Source organism: Alternaria ventricosa (genome assembly GCF_023758065.1).
Source record: "Alternaria ventricosa strain BMP 2768 chromosome Unknown scaffold_8, whole genome shotgun sequence".
Lineage (NCBI taxonomy): Eukaryota > Fungi > Ascomycota > Dothideomycetes > Pleosporales > Pleosporaceae > Alternaria > Alternaria ventricosa.
The window spans coordinates 1,192,888-1,213,135 of record NW_026055688.1 but is presented as its reverse complement, the minus strand read 5'-3'; the positions used below and the strand labels follow the sequence as shown (position 1 = coordinate 1,213,135).

The 20,248-nt window shown below is 54.0% G+C and overlaps 6 protein-coding genes across 6 annotated transcripts; 4 read left to right on the top strand and 2 right to left on the bottom strand.

Annotated features, from left to right (window-relative positions):
• Window positions 1–191: 191 nt before the first annotated feature.
• J4E93_005619 (uncharacterized protein) lies at window positions 192–971 on the top strand (the record flags this gene model as incomplete). Its single annotated transcript, XM_049343539.1, has 1 exon — window positions 192–971. One exon carries the CDS (start codon window positions 192–194, stop codon window positions 969–971), a length of 780 nt encoding a protein of 259 aa, XP_049199632.1.
• A 554-nt stretch (window positions 972–1,525) lies between these two features.
• Window positions 1,526–2,650, top strand: J4E93_005618 (uncharacterized protein; the record flags this gene model as incomplete). The annotated part of the gene is made up of 1 exon (XM_049343538.1): window positions 1,526–2,650. One exon carries the CDS (start codon window positions 1,526–1,528, stop codon window positions 2,648–2,650), a length of 1,125 nt encoding a protein of 374 aa, XP_049199631.1.
• Window positions 2,651–4,580: 1,930 nt separating this feature from the next.
• Window positions 4,581–9,635, top strand: J4E93_005617 (uncharacterized protein; the record flags this gene model as incomplete). Its single annotated transcript, XM_049343537.1, has 2 exons — window positions 4,581–6,034; window positions 6,086–9,635. The coding sequence occupies 2 exons, from the start codon at window positions 4,581–4,583 to the stop codon at window positions 9,633–9,635; spliced, it is 5,004 nt and encodes a 1,667-aa protein (XP_049199630.1).
• An 858-nt stretch (window positions 9,636–10,493) lies between these two features.
• Window positions 10,494–12,113, bottom strand: J4E93_005616 (uncharacterized protein; the record flags this gene model as incomplete). The annotated part of the gene is made up of 1 exon (XM_049343536.1): window positions 10,494–12,113. The coding sequence occupies one exon, from the start codon at window positions 12,111–12,113 to the stop codon at window positions 10,494–10,496; it is 1,620 nt and encodes a 539-aa protein (XP_049199629.1).
• Window positions 12,114–13,317: 1,204 nt separating this feature from the next.
• Window positions 13,318–15,090, bottom strand: J4E93_005615 (uncharacterized protein; the record flags this gene model as incomplete). Its single annotated transcript, XM_049343535.1, has 2 exons — window positions 13,318–14,791; window positions 15,086–15,090. The coding sequence occupies 2 exons, from the start codon at window positions 15,088–15,090 to the stop codon at window positions 13,318–13,320; spliced, it is 1,479 nt and encodes a 492-aa protein (XP_049199628.1).
• Window positions 15,091–15,777: 687 nt separating this feature from the next.
• J4E93_005614 (uncharacterized protein) lies at window positions 15,778–16,551 on the top strand (the record flags this gene model as incomplete). Its single annotated transcript, XM_049343534.1, has 2 exons — window positions 15,778–15,782; window positions 15,828–16,551. The coding sequence occupies 2 exons, from the start codon at window positions 15,778–15,780 to the stop codon at window positions 16,549–16,551; spliced, it is 729 nt and encodes a 242-aa protein (XP_049199627.1).
• Between the last annotated feature and the right edge of the window lie 3,697 nt (window positions 16,552–20,248).

Below are 20,248 nucleotides of genomic sequence, written 5' to 3'. Positions count from 1 at the left end.
TACCACAGAATGCGGAATGAAAGTCGAAATCTCGTGCCAATACTGTAGCCTGCCGTCAGGTAGGATAGCTGGGGCTGTTGCTTGTTCCATGGTAGAAAGCTTGGCTAGTTAGCGTGCGATCATCTCCCGAGTCTCAGGCGCCTGCTCCCACTCCACCACGTACTCAGCCACAACCCCATCTTCGCGACAACATGCCGGGCCGACTCCCTACCAAAGCTGACTTTCCGTCGTCGGTAACCTTGAGCATCACACCACGTACGTCGCAGTCGCCAGAGTCGCTTCTGCTCTCGCTAACTCATGCAGCGCCGGCTTCGCAACCACCCACGAACATCTTGATCCTCCTACACGGCCTCGGCGACACGAATGCGTCCTTCACGAAGCTCGGCGAGCAGCTGAACCTCCCAGAAACAGCATGCATCGCGATACAAGCGCCGAATCCGCTGCCGTTCGATCTTGGTGGCATGCACTGGGGTGAAGACATGATCTTTGACTCCACCACGGGCGAGATGGACATGGATACCGGCGTCCAGAAGTCGACACTTCTGGTACTCGATCAAGTCATCCGCGAAGGTCTCATCAGCAAGTGTGGCTACAAAGCCCGAGAGATCATGATCTTTGGGTTCGCGCAAGGCGGCATGGTCGCACTGCAGGCTGCTGCCCAGCTTGAGGAAGAACTAGGTGGGGTAATCAGTATCGGAGGACCACTGTCGCAATCAGTGCCGCTGAAAGCTTTGGAGAAGAAGAGCAAGACACCAGTGCTGATCTGCAAGGCAAGCAAGAAGTCTGCAGTTACCGACAGTGCGACTACGAAGCTGAAGGATGCTTTCCAATATATCGAGTTTAAAGAGTGGAAGAAGAACGGCGACGGCATGCCGAGCAGCCGCGACGAGATGCTGCCCATCATGCAGTTCTTTGCTCGTCGGCTACGGAGTACTAGAGGAGTCCCGGCAGGTAGCGTCGAGATCGGATAGGCACGTCAGTGAAGATATCGCAAAATGTCTTATCAGTCAAAGCCTCCATGGGCCACTACGCGCATGCGGCGCCTTTCCAAGTGCTGGGTAGGTAGCAAAGCAAGGACATCAAGAATACAATCGGCTCCCCAATTATCACGCGATCTGGACATGAGAAATCTCACACCCACACACAATCAATGTCGCTTTGCCCACCACATTCTCGTCATCACGCCCTCCAGACCTCGTGATGCGCGTGGCGTGGTCCGAGCGCCTTCTACGTCACTTTCATTCTTGAACACCATTCGCTCGTCCACTTCCACCCTCCCGAAACCTACACACGTCTCACCGCTAAACACAGTCATGGCGGTGCCGAGGAATTCTTTGCGAGCCTTTCTCACACACGCGAGAGGCGCTCTCCGGAGCGCCATTGAAACTAGTCAGAAGATTACATTCGTCATTGGCAATGAGTCTGCGGGTGAGCATGACTCCTGCTCCACAATGGCGCTGCATACTCATGAAATGCAGACCTTGATTCGATGTCATGTTCCATTTTGTACGCATACCTCCGGTCCATGTCGCCGCCCAAAAATGCCTTTAGCCCACTTTACGTACCAATCACAAATATTCCAGCTGCCGATATTCAGCTACGACCGGAATACTTGGCCGTGTTCAAGCACGCCAATATTGAGTCAAAGCACTTGATCACGTTGGATGACCTTCCCGCCTGGTCAGACATACAGTCGAAGCTCGCGCCTGAAAGTACCAAATGGATCTTGGTAGACCACAATGCGCTGCAGGGCCAATTAGGCAAAATCTATGCAGAGCGTGTCGCCGGTGTCATTGATCATCATGACGATGAGAAAAAAGTACCGGAAGACACAGGCGACGAGCCGAGGATAATCGAGAAGTGTGGCAGCTGCACTAGCTTGATTGCAAACTACTGCCAGCCATCATGGGACATGGCTTCCGCGTCTGCCTTGTCTTCGGGGGCAGCCCATGCGCAGGGTGACAGCATGTCCAACGACGCTGCCTTTGTCAAGCGCTGGGATGCAGACGTCGCCCAGTTGGGACTGGCCAGCATTCTCATCGATACGGCCGATCTCCACGACGAGAACAAAACGACCGAGCATGACCGTAAGGCTGTCGAGTACCTGGAAGCTAAGATCATGCTCTGTCCCCCGCTGGCTGCAAGCTTCGACCGCGCCAGCTTCTACAAGGAGATCAACGCAGCAAAGAAGGACATTGGAAGCCTAAAGCTGCAAGACATACTTCGGAAGGATTATAAGCAATGGGACCAGGGTGGCCGAAAGCTCGGTGTTAGTTCTGTTGTCAAGCCTATAGAGTTTCTCCAGAAGAAAGCTGGGGACGAAGCAAGTGCTCAGGCATCCGACGCCTTCCTCAAAGCGTTGGAGGAATTTGCAAGGGAGCGTGAGCTGGACATGTATTCCCTGATGACCACGTCGTCGGGTGCAGATGGGCAATTCCAGAGAGAACTGTTACTATGGGCCTTCAACGACGGCGCCGTGTCGGCTGCTAAAACATTTGCCACGAATTCAAAAGATGAATTGGGATTGGAGGACTGGCAGGGCTCCAACGACATTGACAGCAAGAGCGAGTGGAGAAAGACTTGGTGGCAGCGACAAGTGCAGCACAGTCGGAAACGTGTCGCGCCTCTACTCAGGGAAGCCATGCCTTGACTATGGGTTCTGGGCAAGCTGTGATGGAGTCGCGGAGGCAGCGATCGGGTACAATGGTGCCGGTAGAGCGCTACGCTGGCGCGTTGGTGTCGGATTAGCGGGGATCGCCACGATTTCGCATGTCTTGCATTGTAGATAGGCGCTTAGCAGCGATTGGGCAGGGCAACCGTCAGCCCAAAGGCCGTTGGGTAGAGTAGGTGGAATGGCCATGGGTACCTGAAGAAGGAGCGGTCTGTATGCGGCAATCGTGTGGCGGGGTATTACACGCGACCGGCAGATGGTCGACGATCTCCGATAGCCACCTGGAAACGAAACATGTTCAAGGTAACATTTCAACGCCCACGCAGGATATTCTTATCTCGTAATATTACGATCGCGATTGAGTTGCCATGCACCAGGATATAGCTGCAGACGCACTGCGACTGCAAACATGCAAAAGGAACGAAGCTCCGCAGCGACTGCAACGATAGCCCCAAGCAGGAGATGCTGCAGAGAGTTTAGTATGTGGTGTGACGGTGCGGCTCATTGGATGGCGACTGGATATGCATGGCGGAGTGATGAATGATGGCGAGGAATGCTCGGCACTAGGCATGCACTGGGAGATGAATGGGAAAACATGGGTTCACAGCGGTGCAGCGCGATGCTTTGGCGTGCAGCATGTTGCATGGCATGGTCCTTTTTGACAGCCATGCGCTGGCAGCGCAGGGGAAGAGGGCGACTCCACTCGCCGGCCGTCACGTCAGGAGGGCGAGCAGAGCTGCGCGTAGGCGATTAGCTGAGGGGCGTCGTCTGTATTGGCGCTGCAGCTGCAGCGGAGCAGCGTGTTTGAGAGTTTACGAGTTGCGCTGCTGGTGAGGGCAGCGTGCCGTGGTGAAGGGAGGAGGGGTAGCGTTGAGGGGCGGTCGCAGAGGCGGCCAGCGATACCGCCTAGTCTCCCTATGGCGACATCAACACGGCCAGCACCAGCGGCGGGAGAGCGTCGCCGAAGCTTCCATCAGAGCGACGACGGCGCCGATCGAAAGCGTGCGTTGTCGACGAGTCTCTGTGCGAGGCGGGGATGGCTGGTGTGGGAAGCAGAGGGTCTGAGCTGAGGCATTCGGCGGGCTGGTCCTCATTCGTCCCACTGCGATGTGCTGTTCCTGCAAGTCATCGCCTGGACGGCTCCATGGCGACATGGAGGTCGTGGGCAAGTCTGGCGGTCTGGCACGGCCACCAATCTGAAGCAGCTCCCCCGCTGTATTTCGCACACGGTATCGCTTTCTACGCGGCTGGCGGCTTAGCACTGGTAGCAGTAGTATGGGATTAGTCGGGGGCCGTTGAGCTGCAGTCGTGACTTGTTACAGGGACTCGAGGACGAGGCCCAATCACGCTTCTTTTGCCTCGCTTCTGTATCATTACCACCTAAACAGTCAAGACGCGCCAGCGCATACGTCGAGCGCTGTGGAGAGGGCGCGCCCAAAGCAGTTCTTCTTCTCCCAAGACTACCGCCCCATCTGGCAATGCCGTAGGGGATCTCTGCCACCTTCTTGAGGTCCGCACCTTCCGTAGGGCTTCCATGGGGCTCTCTCATGGCGACATGATGCGACGAACCCAACTCACAGCCTCGCCGGCGCAGGCTGGCAACACTCCGCGTAGGTGCCCATCTCCCTTCCCGTGCTCTGCTATCCACCCCGTGCTCGAGCGCGTCTCCGGCCAATAGCTGGCGCGGGCATCAATGCGCTGCTCTGTGCATGTACGATGAGCTGGCAGGCGAGCCGACGCTGACTTTCTCGTAGCCGTGTCGCCCACCGTCACCCATGTGTCGTCCAGATGCCACACGCCCTCGTACACTACTTCTCAAGTCGACGACCCGCCCGCTGAGGCTCCGCCTAGGTCTCACAGCCCGCCCAGGTCGCCCTCACCTCGCGCTCCCAAACCACCACCGGCCACCATGGGCAGCCGACCTGGCGGAACTCCAGACGTCCACGCCGACCGCCATGGCCACCAGCAACTCCAGCGCCCCCAGATACCCGCCTCCATGTCTGCCCCCGCCGGCCGCCTGCCGCGCCTGCTGCCCGCGGACCTCTCCTCCTACACCGACTCGTACCTGCCGACTGCAGCCATCCCACCGTCCGCGACTTCCCTCGCCGAGCTCGCCCACCTGATCCGCCTCCAGGGCTACCAGGAGCAGCGCAAGACGCATGCCCGCGTGCGCCTGCACCGCTGGCTGGTCTCGAGCGCCCTCTCTGCACGTCTGGTACACTGCGGCGAGCTGGCCTACCGCACGCTGGTCGACAACTTCCGCTCCGACGACAAGAAGTCGTTCGCCTCCCTCTACAACGCCCTCAACGATGTCCGCAACTCGTGCGATGCCACGCGGCAATATGCCCTCTTGGAGCCGGATCTGGAGTTTGGCAAGTCCAAAAACTTCCGCAGCGAGAAGCCCCTCTCTGCTTCCACTTTCCTCAATGAAGTACCGTCCAAGATCCTGGACAACCTTCTCGATTTCATTTCCGAAATCCGCACGAACCCAGAATTTCTTGCTGCTCGTATTTCCAGTCTTTCGCAGCAAGAGCTCACTTCTCTTACGTCTTTCCGTCAGACCATGGACCCGATTGACTCGGTCATGTTTGCAAACGCCCGTAGCCGCAACGCTCCCTCGCAGAAGGCCCAACAGCAAGGAACAAGCCCGGTAGAGCGCCTGCTATCTTTCCAGCGCCACGATCCGCTGTCTGCCCTCGTGTACACCATCTTCGCTAATTCATCCGGACCCGACTCGGCAGAGGACCTTCGCCGCACAGATGTATGGGCCACTGTTTGTGCTAAGCTGATCAAGAACAACAACCCCAACTTCATTCGCACTGTGCTCGATGTCTGGGCCGGCATGCGAGAATGGCCCGGCAAGACCAACTTGGAGCTCTATCTTATGCAGACCCTTCAGGATGGCCAGTTCCTGCTCGAGAAGCCCGAGGAGCAAGCCGCACGACCCGGAATGCAAGCGACCCCGCGCTCCAGCAAGGACACCATTGCAGCAGACGAGTTCTTTGACAAGGCTGTCAAGCGTCTGTTCGAGGTCGTTGACGATGAGCCCAGTGCCGGTGGCATTCCAGAAGGAGTCTTGGAGATTGGAAATGCCATCCTGCGCAAATTGGAGGACGAGAAGAGCTTGCGCAGGGCTTCCCAAAATTTCTTTGTCTCGCGTTGGCTCTTCTCTACCTTCCTCATGAACGCCATCATCCATCCCGAGGCATGTTTACCCTTTCTGACGCAAGACTGCGAAGCTAACACCAAACAGACCCATGGCATCATGATTGGCCACCACATCAGTGAGCATGCTCGCATCAAGATTCTGAAAGAGGTCGCCATACGAGCACAGAAATACGTCGTGAACATGACCTACAACTGGTATGGCGCTATGCTGGAGTACCCTCAGGCCACCAGCTAACAAAATTGTAGGAAGCAGAAAAACGAAATCCTCCCAGAGATCCGCACACACATCGAGAACATCCTGGCTCGGTTCAAGCACACCAAGACACCCTCGAAGCCTATTTTGCTACCTGCAAAGGCCATAACATCACCCAGAGAAACTGTGGAAGTTCAGCCATTCATTGTCTTGTCACCAGCCGACATTGTCACCCTGGTCAACGCTCTATTCCCGGAGCGACGCCCGTCATCCAGCCACATGGACAATGACAGCCAGCGCCGTACTGGTCTGGCTTCCTCTGCTTCTTCCATGTCCGGAATGTCGGTTCCATTCCGCAATGCCGCCGCTTCCGTGACTGACGCAAGCTCTATCCTGAGTGCCAGTGCTTCTTCAATGACTAGCGACCAGACCTCGCGCGAGCCACTCCTGGACAGCAACCCGGCATCCGCCGAATCACCGACAGAGATGAAGCCTGCACCAACAGAGCAATACGGAAGACAGCTGCGAATGGCATGTTCTGAGATGACTCGTCTCCTAGGTTTCGAAGCCACATCAGGTTCTTGCCATCCGTGCGCAGAGCGATGGGCTGTCCTTTACATCTCCGCCGATGGAAAGCAGCTGAAGCCGCGTATGCGCAAAGACTTTGACGATGAGGATGAGCACGATGAGGACTCACCAGACAGCGACAGCAGCGACGACGAAGAGGGCGGGAACAGGTTCGATCTTGGCAACGACTACCACCAGCTGAAAGAGGCAATCGCCAAGCTGGTGGAGGAGTACGAGATTCCCAAAGAACTTGCGCCCGACAGCGAATCGAAGAACTTCAGCAACCGAATGACGACCCGCAAGAGCACTCGTGGACGTGGCCCAGTACGCAACGTCAGCGAAAACCTGGGATCACGCAACCCATACAATTCGACCCAGAGCCAAAGCCAGCTTACCAACATGATTGCAAGTCAAAGAAACGTCTCGTCAAGGCGCTCACCACAGTTCCCGAGAAGCCACAGCAACCCGCAAATTGGCGAGAAGCAAGAGAACAACTCAGTTCTCGTCACCATGCTCGAGACTGCCATGTACCAGTGCCAAGCACGATCCGATTTTGTCAATGCGCACATGTACTACAAGACATTGCAGAGTCTGAAAAGACTTAGCTCTCCAACATTGGTTAAGAACGGCTACGCGGCCCTTCTCAACTACTTCTCGCGCGGCCCGCGCGATCTCCTCAGCAAGGCAGCCAATGCCATTGAAGAGTTCGAGGCCTGGTTCGTGTGGCTCAAGCAGTCCCAGGAGCGGTCAGACGGTATGGTCGAAGAGATGATGCTCACGTTCAAGAACCTTCGAGACAAGATGTGGTACATCACAGATGTCCGCACTTCCAAGCCATATGAAGACGCCAGGAACGTTGCGCTTGCTCTCAAGATCATGGACCAACAGTCAAAGATGCTCAACGTCAGAGGCCCGTCAGGTTCCCAACCGCGAAACAGCAACAGCTTCTTACGCCAAAACGAAGCTCAGCTGGTTGACCTCATGTCAGCTTCTCAAGATTTCGGTGGCCCGAACAAGCTGTCAGACGAGCAGTCGCAAATTACGCTGAAGTGGCTTATGCAATACAGCGTAGAGAACTTCTGCAAAGGCGAAGAGCGGATACATCGCTTCTGTCTCGAAGTCGACAAATGCGTCACCAAGGTCATTGGCGAGGGAGTTCTCGACGGGCCCGTGCTCTGGGCCAGCGATCTCTACAAACGCGACCAGCAAATTCTGGAGAGTGGACGACAAAAGGGCGACCTGTTCCTGACTGGTGTTGGCACTCTTTCCATCGCCGGTGATGAGGAGTACGAGACCCATGGCCGACCTGGTTCCCGTAGCCATGACTTTTCACAACGACCCAGTCAAGGTAGTCTGCGCGCCGCAGCCAACCGGAACGGATCTTCCAGCTTCGACCAGAGCCCCTGGGGAAGAAATCCCATGGATGCTCCGGATTACTTTGGCGGTTCTTCGCCTGTTCATGCAATCGATTCTATGGCTACTTTCTGGTCACCGTTCCAGACTCAAGCGCAATCTCCTACCAATGCCACAAGCATCCGACCACGTACCGCATCATCCTCGAAGGGCACGGTGATGCTGAAGCAATCTGCAATGGTCAACGAAGACAAGCGCCGCTTCATGCTCGATCTGAAGCAAACACTCACAGGCCTGCTCCTGAGTGACCTCGGTACAATGGTCTTCGCCAACGGCAGCGAGACCGACTCATGGTTCGGTGGTGATTTGCTAGACGACTGCTTCGAGCGTAGAGACGAGGAAGAACGGAAACGCAAGAAACAGCTTGCCAAGAAGAGCATGAAGAACATCCGGAAGCAGACCCTGCCCGATTCACGCAATCTGCCGCTGGAGACGCTCGGTCGTAACGAGCGTGGGACAGCTGCTCCACCTGTCGCAACCTTCCAACACGCCAGTGCATCCGACGCTCACCAATCTGCTGGCGAGCAATCCTCGACTTCCAGCGACGCGACTTCGCGTTCAGTTGGCAATGCCACAGCGAAGAAGGCTGGGCTACTCGAGTTTCCGTACAACGTTGCTTTCCGACGGCTGTTGGGCAGATTCCAGACACATCCCAACCCGTTCTCCAAGCTGCATGCACTGTATGAGCTGGAGCTGCTCATCATAGCATCACTCTCTTCTAGGACAGGCCGCTCGTACAACAACCGCCGCGAGACTCTTCCCCCGGTTCCTCAATCACCCACCCTTGGCACCATGCCAGAGCTCAGTTCTCGTGAGCCAGCTACTCAGACCTCTCGGGCACAAAACCTCGAGGAAGCCATCGCCAACTGCGAGGAGCGCCGCTCCCACAGTATGAGCGTAGAACGTGTGAGCAACGCTTCACCTCTACCTCGCAACGGTGCACGCTCCCCGGTTGGACCACCAAGCACAGACATGATCGTCGAAGTCATCCAAGGCCTCTTCCGCGACGCTAACATCCGACCAAAGACCCTGTTCCGAGACCTGCAGTACATTGCATCCTTTGTGCCTGCGCAGATGCTGGACAAGACTGCACGAGGCAAGGCATTCTGGGATGTCGGTCTCGCTGCTCTTGGCCTCAAGCAAGACGTCTGCAGAATCATGGTAGAGCTTGTCGATGAGGTCATCACCCAGAACTCGAAGCGAGATGCAGGCAAAGTCAGCAGTGGAGCTACTGTCGAGAAGGCCGGTGCATCGTCCACTACACCAGCTCCGGTTGATGAGCCACTATCTAAGTACACCATGGAGGATGCTGGACGCATGCTCCTTATCACTGCCAAAGAGGGCGACGCAGTGGCCGAGCGTGAGCTTGCCATCTTCTACCTCACATCGCCTGAGCTCGTTCATCGCACAGTCCTGCCGCTCACCAGGCCCAGCGAGGTCTTCAAGACTGAGCTTCTCAACCGTGAGAGGAAGGCGTCGCAAGATCCTGCCCGCAGCGACCCAATGACCATGTGTGTCGCGCAACACTGGATGGAGCAGTCCATGAAGGGCGGCGACCAGCTTGCCGCCAAGTACTTGCGCCAGCGCAGCGAGCTGGAGAACATCAACCCGAGCAGGGCATAGTATGTCTTTTTCCGCATTTGGTGTTCGACTCTGCATTGATACCCCCGACCTGTCGACCTATTCTTCATTACCAGCGACACTGCGCAAACTTTTATTCATGCATTTCCGCCATGCGCACAACATCTTTACGGCCTATATACAACCATGACGGCCGGTCAAGCATAGCGAGGAGTTTCCCCATTTTATGTCTTTCATATTACCATCAAGGTTTTCGACTTTAAGCAAGCATGATTCCCCCTGTCGCCTTGATCTTCTTCTATCCGCGTTCTAGTTTATGTCTTCTTCATCTTATAACTTTACTCTTTTCTTTTTTCAAACCAGGCGCAAACATGAAGGCTTCGACGATATATGACGCTTGTAGATCCACAGGAAAGGGTACAACGGATTGGATACCAAATATACCAGGGCTCTTCTTCGGGAACATCATGGAGCTTGCACGTGGTCAGTGCTCCATTATCACTGTCGTCATCGGATTGTTTTCCACCGATGGTTTCTATATGCATGAGAATAGGCTTTCTTCAAGGATACGACAACGAATCTCCTTGGACATGAACAGTATCCTTTTTTGGGCTGGTATCTGATGTTTACATACCATATAGCGTAGATTTCTCTAGCTCTGCTGGGTAGTAACGGCATTGGAATGGATAAAATGTGCAAAAGTACTGGACTGTGTGAGTTAATATAAGTGATCATGATGGAACGATCGTGATGGCATGTAACGTAGTGCAACAGTAAGTCAGCCGCTTTGTAAAGTGCATGCTGATGACGGAATACATTGACTATGCTACCTGACAAAGCATAGCTACCACAACACCCAACTACACTACGAACATCTCAACCTCCTCGATACTAGTACACTCACACATCCCTCCAACTCCCAGTAGCCGGCCTCGGCGAATCCTCCGGGCTATCCTCCGCATACGGCTGATGCGCATTCATTCCACACATGCGGTACGCGGGGTCGTCGACACCAGCTTCATAGCTCGAGGACCTACCAGTGGCCTTGGGGCGCCTGGACAGACGAGTAGGCTCCTGAAACGACAAACTGCGGTGAGCACTTGGTTCGGCGCCGAAGAGTTTATGACGTGCTTCTGCAGCGACGGAGTGGGCCGTTTTGGCAGCGGGGATGGACTTGTTGGTGGTCTTCTTGGAAGGATCTACGGCGCTGGGCGGGAATAGAGGTCGAAACGAGGGTGCTCCTTGCCCGCGCAGATCAATTGTTACTACCTTGTTATAGGTCTTCCGTGGATCTTTGGCATGCCAAGTAGGGCGCGTGCTGGAAACTTGGTAGTACTCATCGGCTAGGTTTTGGGACTCATCCCATAGGTTTTGAAGCTCGTCGAACAGCCTCTGTTCGTTGGCAGCTTGGTTTCGTGCCTCGTGTGCAGGTTCCCGGCCGTAGAAGCGGAAGGGGTCGAGCTCGGCGGCCACTGTTTGCTCGGGTGGTGAGCCTACGCGCTTGAAGACTAACTTCTGCTCTTGGACGGGCTTCTTTTCTTGTTTGACGGGGTTCTCGTGAACGAAAACAATGGGTTTTGGTTCTTGGTGTTCTTGGCGAATGATTACATTGCGGCTTGGAGGATTAGCTGTGATAGTGTGGATCTGAGCAGGTTGAATATCTGCTTGTTGGACATGCACATGCCGGATTTGATGATCAGCCGGAGACGCGTGAAGTTGAACAGGTACCTTTTGAGCCTGCGAAGCTCCCTCAGGGAGGAACTTCGCATTCGGGCCACGTACGATGCGCAACCCAGTGGAACTATCGCCTTCCAACTGTATGATGTTCTTACTGAGCAATTTCGCTTCGATGTCGGTAAGGGTATCCAGGAATGCTAGACAATCGTTCATGTTTGCAAAGTCAGCTCCACCTACAGAGACGGGTCCGTCGGACTGGGTTGCCACACGGAACCGGCCAAAGCGGTGATGTTGAGGTTGCTCGAGCGGAGAATCGGGAGGAGGCGTGTGGGGTGTGCGAGTAGCGCGGCCTATAGAAGCGGAGTCATGGTGGTCCTCGGCATGACCTTGTGCGTGTAGCTCAGCAGAATCGTTGATATATTCGACATAACGGGAGATCAACTCCTCACCACCCTCAAAAGCGATGACATCCCAAACCCACTGGAAATCGATTGGAATGCCGAATTCATCAAATATCGGAAAGCCATGACCAGACTCCCACGCGTACATCTCCATATCGTCCAGGTAGCGCGAGCCTTCGAGCCAGTCGCTAATGATACTTCGCACTTCGAGGTTATTCTGGTGAGTGGGACCGTTTGGTCCTTCTGAGGGATGTGGTGGAGTCCGTTCTAGGTATGCATCAAGTGCGGCCAGGTCCTGGGGCGGCATGGGTTGCCGTGCGTCCAAGTCGATCGGTAGTGTGAAGTAGAGGTCGGAACCGCTTGGAAGACGCACACGGTGCGCATCGGGGTGCATGATGAACTTGGCGCAGTGCCTATCGCTAGCATGTAGGAAGGAAAGCATGTCCTCGGGATGTTGGATGTGAGTTGTACTAGGTAAAAAGTGGGTTTCGTTAAGTTGCTGGTGTTTCGACGACTTGAGGGTTTTGTGGATATGGTAAGATAGGAGAGTTAATGAGCGCTTATATACCAACCATATGTGACATTTGACATTTGTGAAGTTCCCACTCTTGAAGCCCGGTAGTGTGGATGTTGAACATGGGTGTTTGAATCCAGCGCACCAAACCGTCGAAGACGTACTGTGATCACTCGTGAGGCTCTGTGCTGGCATGAGAGATTCTACAGACATAGCTGGTGATTGAAGCATTAGTGCTGTCAGTTGTGTGTTCAGAACGTTTGTTAGTCTCTTCATAAAACAAAGTAATTTTGTATGGGTGGAATATCGATCGCGGACGTTGGGAATTGCTCGTCGGCTCCGGGTTCACTACCTAGGTATCTACCTTCGTACTTTCTTCGTACTTTCTATTTCCTACTCTGTCGCATATGCTCTTTCAGCGTCTATGTCCTTCAGTGGAGCCTCGTTGACATCGCAGACGTGGTGTTGTGGGCGCGACGCCCAGATGTGGGATCATCTCTAGCGCGTGCGCACCTGCAAGGCTGTGAAGCTTGTGCACAGACCTTCCGGCTGATGTGGTCATCCGATGTCTTGGCGCCGGAGTTTCCCCCGGTATCTTTCCACCGAGTTCTTCCCCGATATTTGCATCGGCGGCATGTCTTTGCACGCGTACCAAACGTCCTGAACTTTGTCCAGTGGCTTCTCGAGCTGTCTGGCGGTGTTGATCAGAGTATCTCCTGATGTCTTCGCATTGGAGGTCCTCGCCGATATCTTTGCATCGACTTCTTCTGCCCTGCCTTTCCGCCGATTGATCTCTCCGCATCGACGACGCGTTCGACGCGGTGCCGTACGCGTCTTGCATACGCTATCGGTTCAGCCCTTGCTGCTTTGTAACATTGCGACACTGCCTATGTTCATCGCGCGATGGGTCGCTTCCCTCTGTGATCCTTCACGCAACGCCTCCGGTCTTGTTTTGCTACATCCGGCAACGGCACGTAGCTGCTTCAGCCGCTGCTTCATAGCCTCCCACTCCACCGACTTCGATCATCCCAATCGTCAGTTTGTTGCGCTCAGGTGTCGTCGTCGGTCATTTCGTCATCAACCATGACAACGTCTTCTCGGTAATCTCGCTTCATCCAGACCTGTGGAAATGTCAGTACTCGGTATCGACTATTACGGAGGGGTCAACACTCACGCTGTGATCCTCTACAGGCATGTCGGAATACATCTCTTTGACGACCTTGTGACCCGGAAGCGCGTCGAATGATCGGGCACGTCGCTTACGGGTTACCTCTGCCCTTGCGCGAGGTCTCTTCTTTGGACCTTCCGATTGCTTCTGGTCTCCCCTGTCTTCCTTGGCGGTGCCATACGCGCTGTCATTGCTGTCGTTGGACGCAACCCAAGGAACATCCTCTTCAATCTTCCTCCGCTTGCTTGAGTACGCTTTGGAGGACTGAGCTTCCCAAGTGTCGACATTTTCGTCTATCTTCTTCCGTTTGCTTGAGTCTCCCCTTGTGGAATGGCTCTCCCAAGGATCGACGCTCACCTTCGATGTCGCGAACTTGAACTCAGAAGGCTGCATTTTTTCTGAGCGGTGGGGCATCTGCAGCCACTCCATCACCACTTCGCGATCGCGACTATCGCTCAGGTATCCGGTGTCTTCTGGATCCGGACCTTCCCCCGCCACTGAAAGGAAGCCGGACTCCTGGTCCCATGAGTTGCAATCGTGGACTCCTGCTTCTTTCGCCTCAATTCGGGCTTTCTTGAGCGACGTCTCTGCTACACCTAAAGAACAACGGAAATTGCCCCCTACCTGGAGGAAGTGTCGCCCGAATTTCTTTTCTGCATCCGCTCTACTCAAGCGTGGGTTGATTGAGCAGAACTTATCCAGCTTTTCATCAAACGTTTTGTAGTGCTGTTCGAACTTTTCTTTCCTCTCCCAATAAGTCTTCTCACATCGCTCGAGCTTTTTTATGGCCTGCTCAATCCTATCCCACTCTCCTTTGGAACTTTTGATATACGGATCCTCGTGGGGGAGTGCTTCTCCGGTCTCCTGTCCGATGCCGACTTCTTGCACTTCATGTACTGTTCGACCATCAATATCGCCATCGTTTTCTGATCTAGCCATGTCCTGCACATCTTGCGGGTCTTCGAAGTGGGTAGCAGAATAATTTGTTCTGCTGGATGGCGAGCCACCCTTGTCTTCTACTGGCGGGTTCAACGTTGTTGCAATGTCGTCAACAGCGATGTCGATAGACTGGGCCTCGGCTTGCTGGTCAAGACAGGCAGCACTAACCACGAGGTTATGAATGTCGGGTTGCGAAGCCTCTACAGGCTGGTTACGGGCGAGAGATTTGCTACTCTCGAGTCCTTGGGCGGTGCCTGGCGAATTGTTCGGCTGGTCACTGTTTACCTCGGGGATACCACCGTCTTCCTGTGTCTGAGCTTGCTCGTCCTCTTGTACCGGACCTTCCACTTCTCCCTGCACAGATCCGTCCTCATGCTGCTCTGCTATGACATCGTTGTCCTTCTTCTTTGGTAACAGGAACGTATCCTGGAGGTCCATCACGACTTCAGCAAAGGAGCGAAGATTCCCATCGTATTCTTTCGTAAGAGACTTTACCAATCTCTGCATCTCTCGTTTGGTCTTGGTCGCTGCGTCGCGCTCGCGAACTAAAACCTTCAGGCAACGTTGCTAAGCTTTCGTTACTCCGCTGCCACCCCGACGTTGCAGTTGACGGGTTAACCTCTCAACAGCCGCCTTTTTGCACTGGACTGTCGACAGAGCGTCGATTTCGTTCGCCCTCACCATCGCAATGTCCGCTTTGATAGAGTCCGCCTTGGATCGGAGTTGTAACATCGTTTCGTATTTGACTTTTCCAGACTGGACGGAGGTAATCATAAGCTGAGTAGGCAATGACGACATCTCGACGTTTGATGGAATTGGACGCTCTTCAGCGCCACTACCAGTGCGTCCATTGTCTCGGTGGATCTGGCCTTCGCAGCGACGGAAGAGGGGAATATAGCCCGCTACCGACCTGTACAGGCGGATAGCTGTCTTCAAAACACTCTCAGTGGTCGACATGTTGGGAAGGTCGTTTGTTAATGCAGGCCTAATCTTGCCTGAACCGTCGATTGTCTGATCGCGGGAATATCTAGGTTTGGGTGTCTTGAACTTGTCGAAGATCACAGCGAAAAACGTAGATTGCTACAGGGTGTACGATTGCAGAGAGTGCGGGCAATCGAGTGCGCAAAAAGCTTGATCAGCCAGGTGAGCGCGGAATAAGTAGGGTTCCGCTCCGTCGCCCTATTCACGAAGTAACACCAACACTTCATTTATATTTGAGCCATCTCTCTTTCCTGAAACAGTATAGCGCCACATGGCCAGAGCGGCTTTGACTCCCTGCGATGCCCTCAGTTTATACAGACTATCAGCGCTACGCTGCGGAGAAAGAATACGCAATCCCCGTACCGCAGGAGCGCGAGTTCCACGACCGTGCAATCCAGATTTACGATACCCTGCGTGGTCGCCACAGTAACTCGCCCTTCGGCCCAAATTCCTTTCCAGACAGGCGCCTATGAGCTGGCCTATTGACAGTCAACAACGCTCACAATGTTGTCTACACAAGAGGTCTCCGAACAAACCGGCCGGCCTCGGCGGAGAGAATCCGAGGTACGACGATGGAACGACCACACCCCTGTTGACAAAGATGAATACGTGGAAGGCATGATTGTGAACTTCCCTCATGTGGTCCTTTGCGAAGAGAAAGACCCCAACGCTGTCTCGACGCAGTTCGGCTGGTTCTGTTTCAAGACCAGATACGGTATCGTCATCGACAACACTACCGAACTTGAGGTTCTGAAGCTCGGCACTGCAGGAGGCAGCGGACCATTACCGAAGCCTGTAGAAGTCCGCGTGGATTGCTTCGGGCTCAAGAAAGCAGAAGATGCAGGTTACTACTGCTGGGACGAGCGCAAGGGAAAAGAGGTCGCCTATGTCCCGGAAAAGGGCGTCTACGACATAGAAGCGAGTTGCCCATACCAACCCAAGACGGGCGCCTTTGGAAATGTCTTGGATGCTATCCCCCTCCCGTACGATTCCCGCATTCAAGTATGCGGAATGATTGAGGAACACGTCCTCAACGCGATTCTGAAGAAGCGCAATCGAAGACTTCTACAGAAACAAAGCACGAGCACCCCCAAGGACATGTGGATCGAAGAATTGGAGGCACGCCTGGACAAAGATAAGCACACTCACCAAGATGCAGACGACAAGGCCCGCCCGGAGCAGACGAAGCAGGATCAGCAGCCCAGTCAAAATCGCCAACAGGGTGCTCAGCTCCAGGTATGTCTTCGAGTGTTAGGTAGTTCTCGAGGCCAAAGCTGACATTGTTCTAGGACCAAGGCCTACAAGGACGTAGTGTCATTGGAGGTTCCCGGCGCCGAGCCCCCGACAGTGACACTACAATGAGGACAGCCCCTACCAAGCGCGCAAAGACCGATATCAGCATGCTCACACCCGCCCCCGCAATTCGAGACAGCAGCCAGGCCGAAGCAATCAACGGGCAGCGCAACAGTTCGCGATGGCGCGGCCCGTCTTACCAGCTTCCGCCTGACCGCGTTAACGAAGCTCGACGCTTTACAGGACCTGGTAGCAACGACGGTAGCAACCGCCCCCCGCAAAATGCTCCACGACAACCACGCCGAGGCAACTCACGCCCTAGTCGACGGTCCTCTGGGAGCCATGGTAACATCATTGAGGACCAGGCGCGAGCCAATGGACGTCCAGAGCCGGCCCCAGGCAACGATGATCGAAGCACCGAGACCCGGCGTAAGCGCAACAGTGGTACTGATGGTCGGTATGGTCGGTATGGTAATGATACCTAGAGAGCACGGATAAGGCCTACAGACTGTCTTGGTCTTCATAGTCCCGAGAAACGCAAAGGTCGAAAGAAAGCGGGATTTTTTCCTTACACCAAACTGGTATTCCTGGCTCTGGAGCTCTGAGAGATTCCATGCGATACCCATCCAAGGCGCTATATACCCATCAAATTTATGTCCACACGATCGCTAACCTGAGTTAAGTGTACTACCCGCTGATCTGATTTGACTCTAGTCCTCGGTGTCCTGCAAGTCACTGCACTGCCATCTGCTCAACATGCTCCTGCAGCTACTAGCCTGATAAGGTCTAGCGCTTGCTCGGGTGCCTCACTGTTCATTGGTCAGACTCTCAATCGTGCAAGCCACAGACGTCTGCACAGCCCACGCAGTCAGCAACATGTTGGCACGCGCATCTTCCCCGCTTACAATCAATATGCTGCATTACTTTCTTATCGCGACTATCACAAACCTCACATAGTCCACATGTCCTCCTAAAGTCTAATCGTATGCTGAATCTACTTAGTCTGCTGCGTGGTGCCTTGGTAGGTGACATGGCTGCTTTTCGTATACATGGCACGTACTGACATGTTGGGTCGAGGCACAAGGCAGCCATGGAGCGAACATGTCTTCCGCAGCCAACCCGGCGTTTGACGACTACCAATATCAGCCACTAGACCATGCGACACAGCAGATACGGCTTGTCACGCTTCTGGATCCGCTAGAGAACGACGATGCTATACGTCTCGACATCGAAGTCTTCGAAATCTCGGAAGCCCCGCCATACACAGCCTTGTCCTATGTTTGGGGTCCACCACCATCGGACCAAACCATCTACATCGCGGACGGACGGCTTCAAATCCGCGAAAACCTGTTCAAATTTCTCACTGAGTTTCGAAAATGCCGCGACAAGGCGCCTTCGGATCGCTATATGTGGATTGACCAGCTGTGCATTGATCAGTCGAGTACTGTTGAGCGCAACCACCAGGTGCAGATGATGAGCGATATCTACAGCAAAGCTACGTCAGTCGTTGCTTGGTTGGGCGACGGTTCTGAGAAACCCAATTCACATACCGAGGGCGGATGCGATAAGTTCGAAAACACGTACGATGCTGCATGTGTATGGAGGGATGCAGCAGAAAAAGCGGCATTTACTTATGTCCTCCACAGCAAGTACTTTAGACGACTTTGGATTGTACAAGAGTTCATCCTAGCGAAACAGATCAGGATCCTAGTGAAAGACATGTGGCTGGTGGATGACACACGGAGACCGGAGTGTCATTCTGAAACCTTCTATAACTATATTCGCAAAAACGTACCTTCAAGCGTGTATAGGATTATGTGCAATAGTTCTTTGCGGAGAACCGGCGCATTCATATATCTCGGTATATTTGACGCACTGGACAGTTATGTGGCGGGAACTGAATGCGCAGACCTGCGCGACAAAGTCTACGGTCTACTCGGGCTGGTACATCACGACCAACGCGTCACAGTCGATTATGAGAAGTCGATCGATCAACTCTTCATGGACGTCGCTCTAGCCGTAATTCGAAATCAATGTCTCGAGGGACTAGCGGCAGAATCACCCAAGAATCAAGCTTTCACGCTGTGTTATGGGGCTGCTATTGGGATGGACATTACATGGGCCCAGATGAGAAACTTTCATTTTCAATTTTATAAACTATGTCATAGTGATAGACTGGGACGCTTTTATGGTCATGCTTGTCCGATCACCGCAATAGGCCTTGAAGAGGCCGCAATGACTGGTTGTGAGGTAGATCAGTTTTGGTTTGACTTCCAAGGGACAAGACATTTCATTTACTGTACAGATGAAATAACGACACCAGCAGATGAGACGGAACGGCTGTTGCTAGAGGACTGGGAAAAGTATGTTCCTCGAGATCATGCAGATGAGACGTCGTAACTGTGCGTGCATAGTCACCTTGCTAAAGAAAGCCGGGCACATCCCTGACAGGTCATAGACGCTTTATGATAGGCTAAAATTCTAGTTACGTTCTGATTAAGAGCTGGGCATTGCGACACCTGTGAGTGAAGTGTCAGCTCTACGCATCAACATGACAGCGATGCCGGCATACTTTGCCATTATTTGACCTAGACTTCCATTGTGCAATTTTGGAGCGGTGTGCTTGCGCTGTGATCATAATGCTTTGCTGGCCGCTTTCCTTTCACTATAGTCCAAGCGGTTACATAATGTCCTTTGCCACTTTCCTCCTCAATATCCAACTTATTGACCACTACAGACCAGTGAGCACCGTCGATATCCAATATCCCAGCAACCTATCCTAGCGCAGCAATACCAACAACCATGTCCCAACGACCCAACATCGAGCTTTCCGGCATCGCACCTCAACGCACAGGCGTCCCCGCCGACCACATCGACCCCAACCACCCCTACTTCCCCCACGACGACGAAGCCCAACTGCCCCCACGTCCATTCTACAAACGACACTCATGTTTCACCAAGAAGAGATTCCTCATCCCCACCGCCACAATACTCATCATAGCCCTCTTCATCGCCGCCCTACTCGGCGGCATCAAGATCGGTCTGTCCAAATGTCCACACGCGCCAGCCCCAGTCTACCAAACGCCTACTATCACATCCACACCAGTCCACACAACGCAAGACGCTACGACTATAACAACGACGGTAGGTGCGACGCCTACGAAGACGTTGCCGTTCGAGGCGCCGGTTCGACAGACGCCGGTGAAGCCTGTGGAGACGGTGTGTAGTGAGAAGGGGAGTTGGCCGACGGTGGAGGAGTGTAGGGGGAATTGCTTCGCAGATGGGAAGTTGCAGCAGGCGATGTGTGTAACGTGGAGTGGAGGGTTTACGTGTAGGATTTGCTCGTCTGCGCATGCGTAGGGTGAGTGGTTTGGGGAGGAGAGGTAGTGGACCTAGTGAATGATACATTTTTTCTATAATGACACCACGTTATTTTAAGACGTTGAAAACAATTACGCAATAAGCCATAGCACCGTAAGCCTTTACCGTGTCAACTTGCTGTCCTCATTTGGACGCGATTTGAACGCTGATATCTCGAGAACTCGTCGCTATAAGGTGCGTCTTGACTTTGGGATGATGGTTCTCGGGAGCACGAGACCACAGAAAATTGGAGGTATCGATTCGAGGAGGGATGTCAGCGTCTACACGTACTGTAGCTAGACCGGTCGACAATGAATGGGCA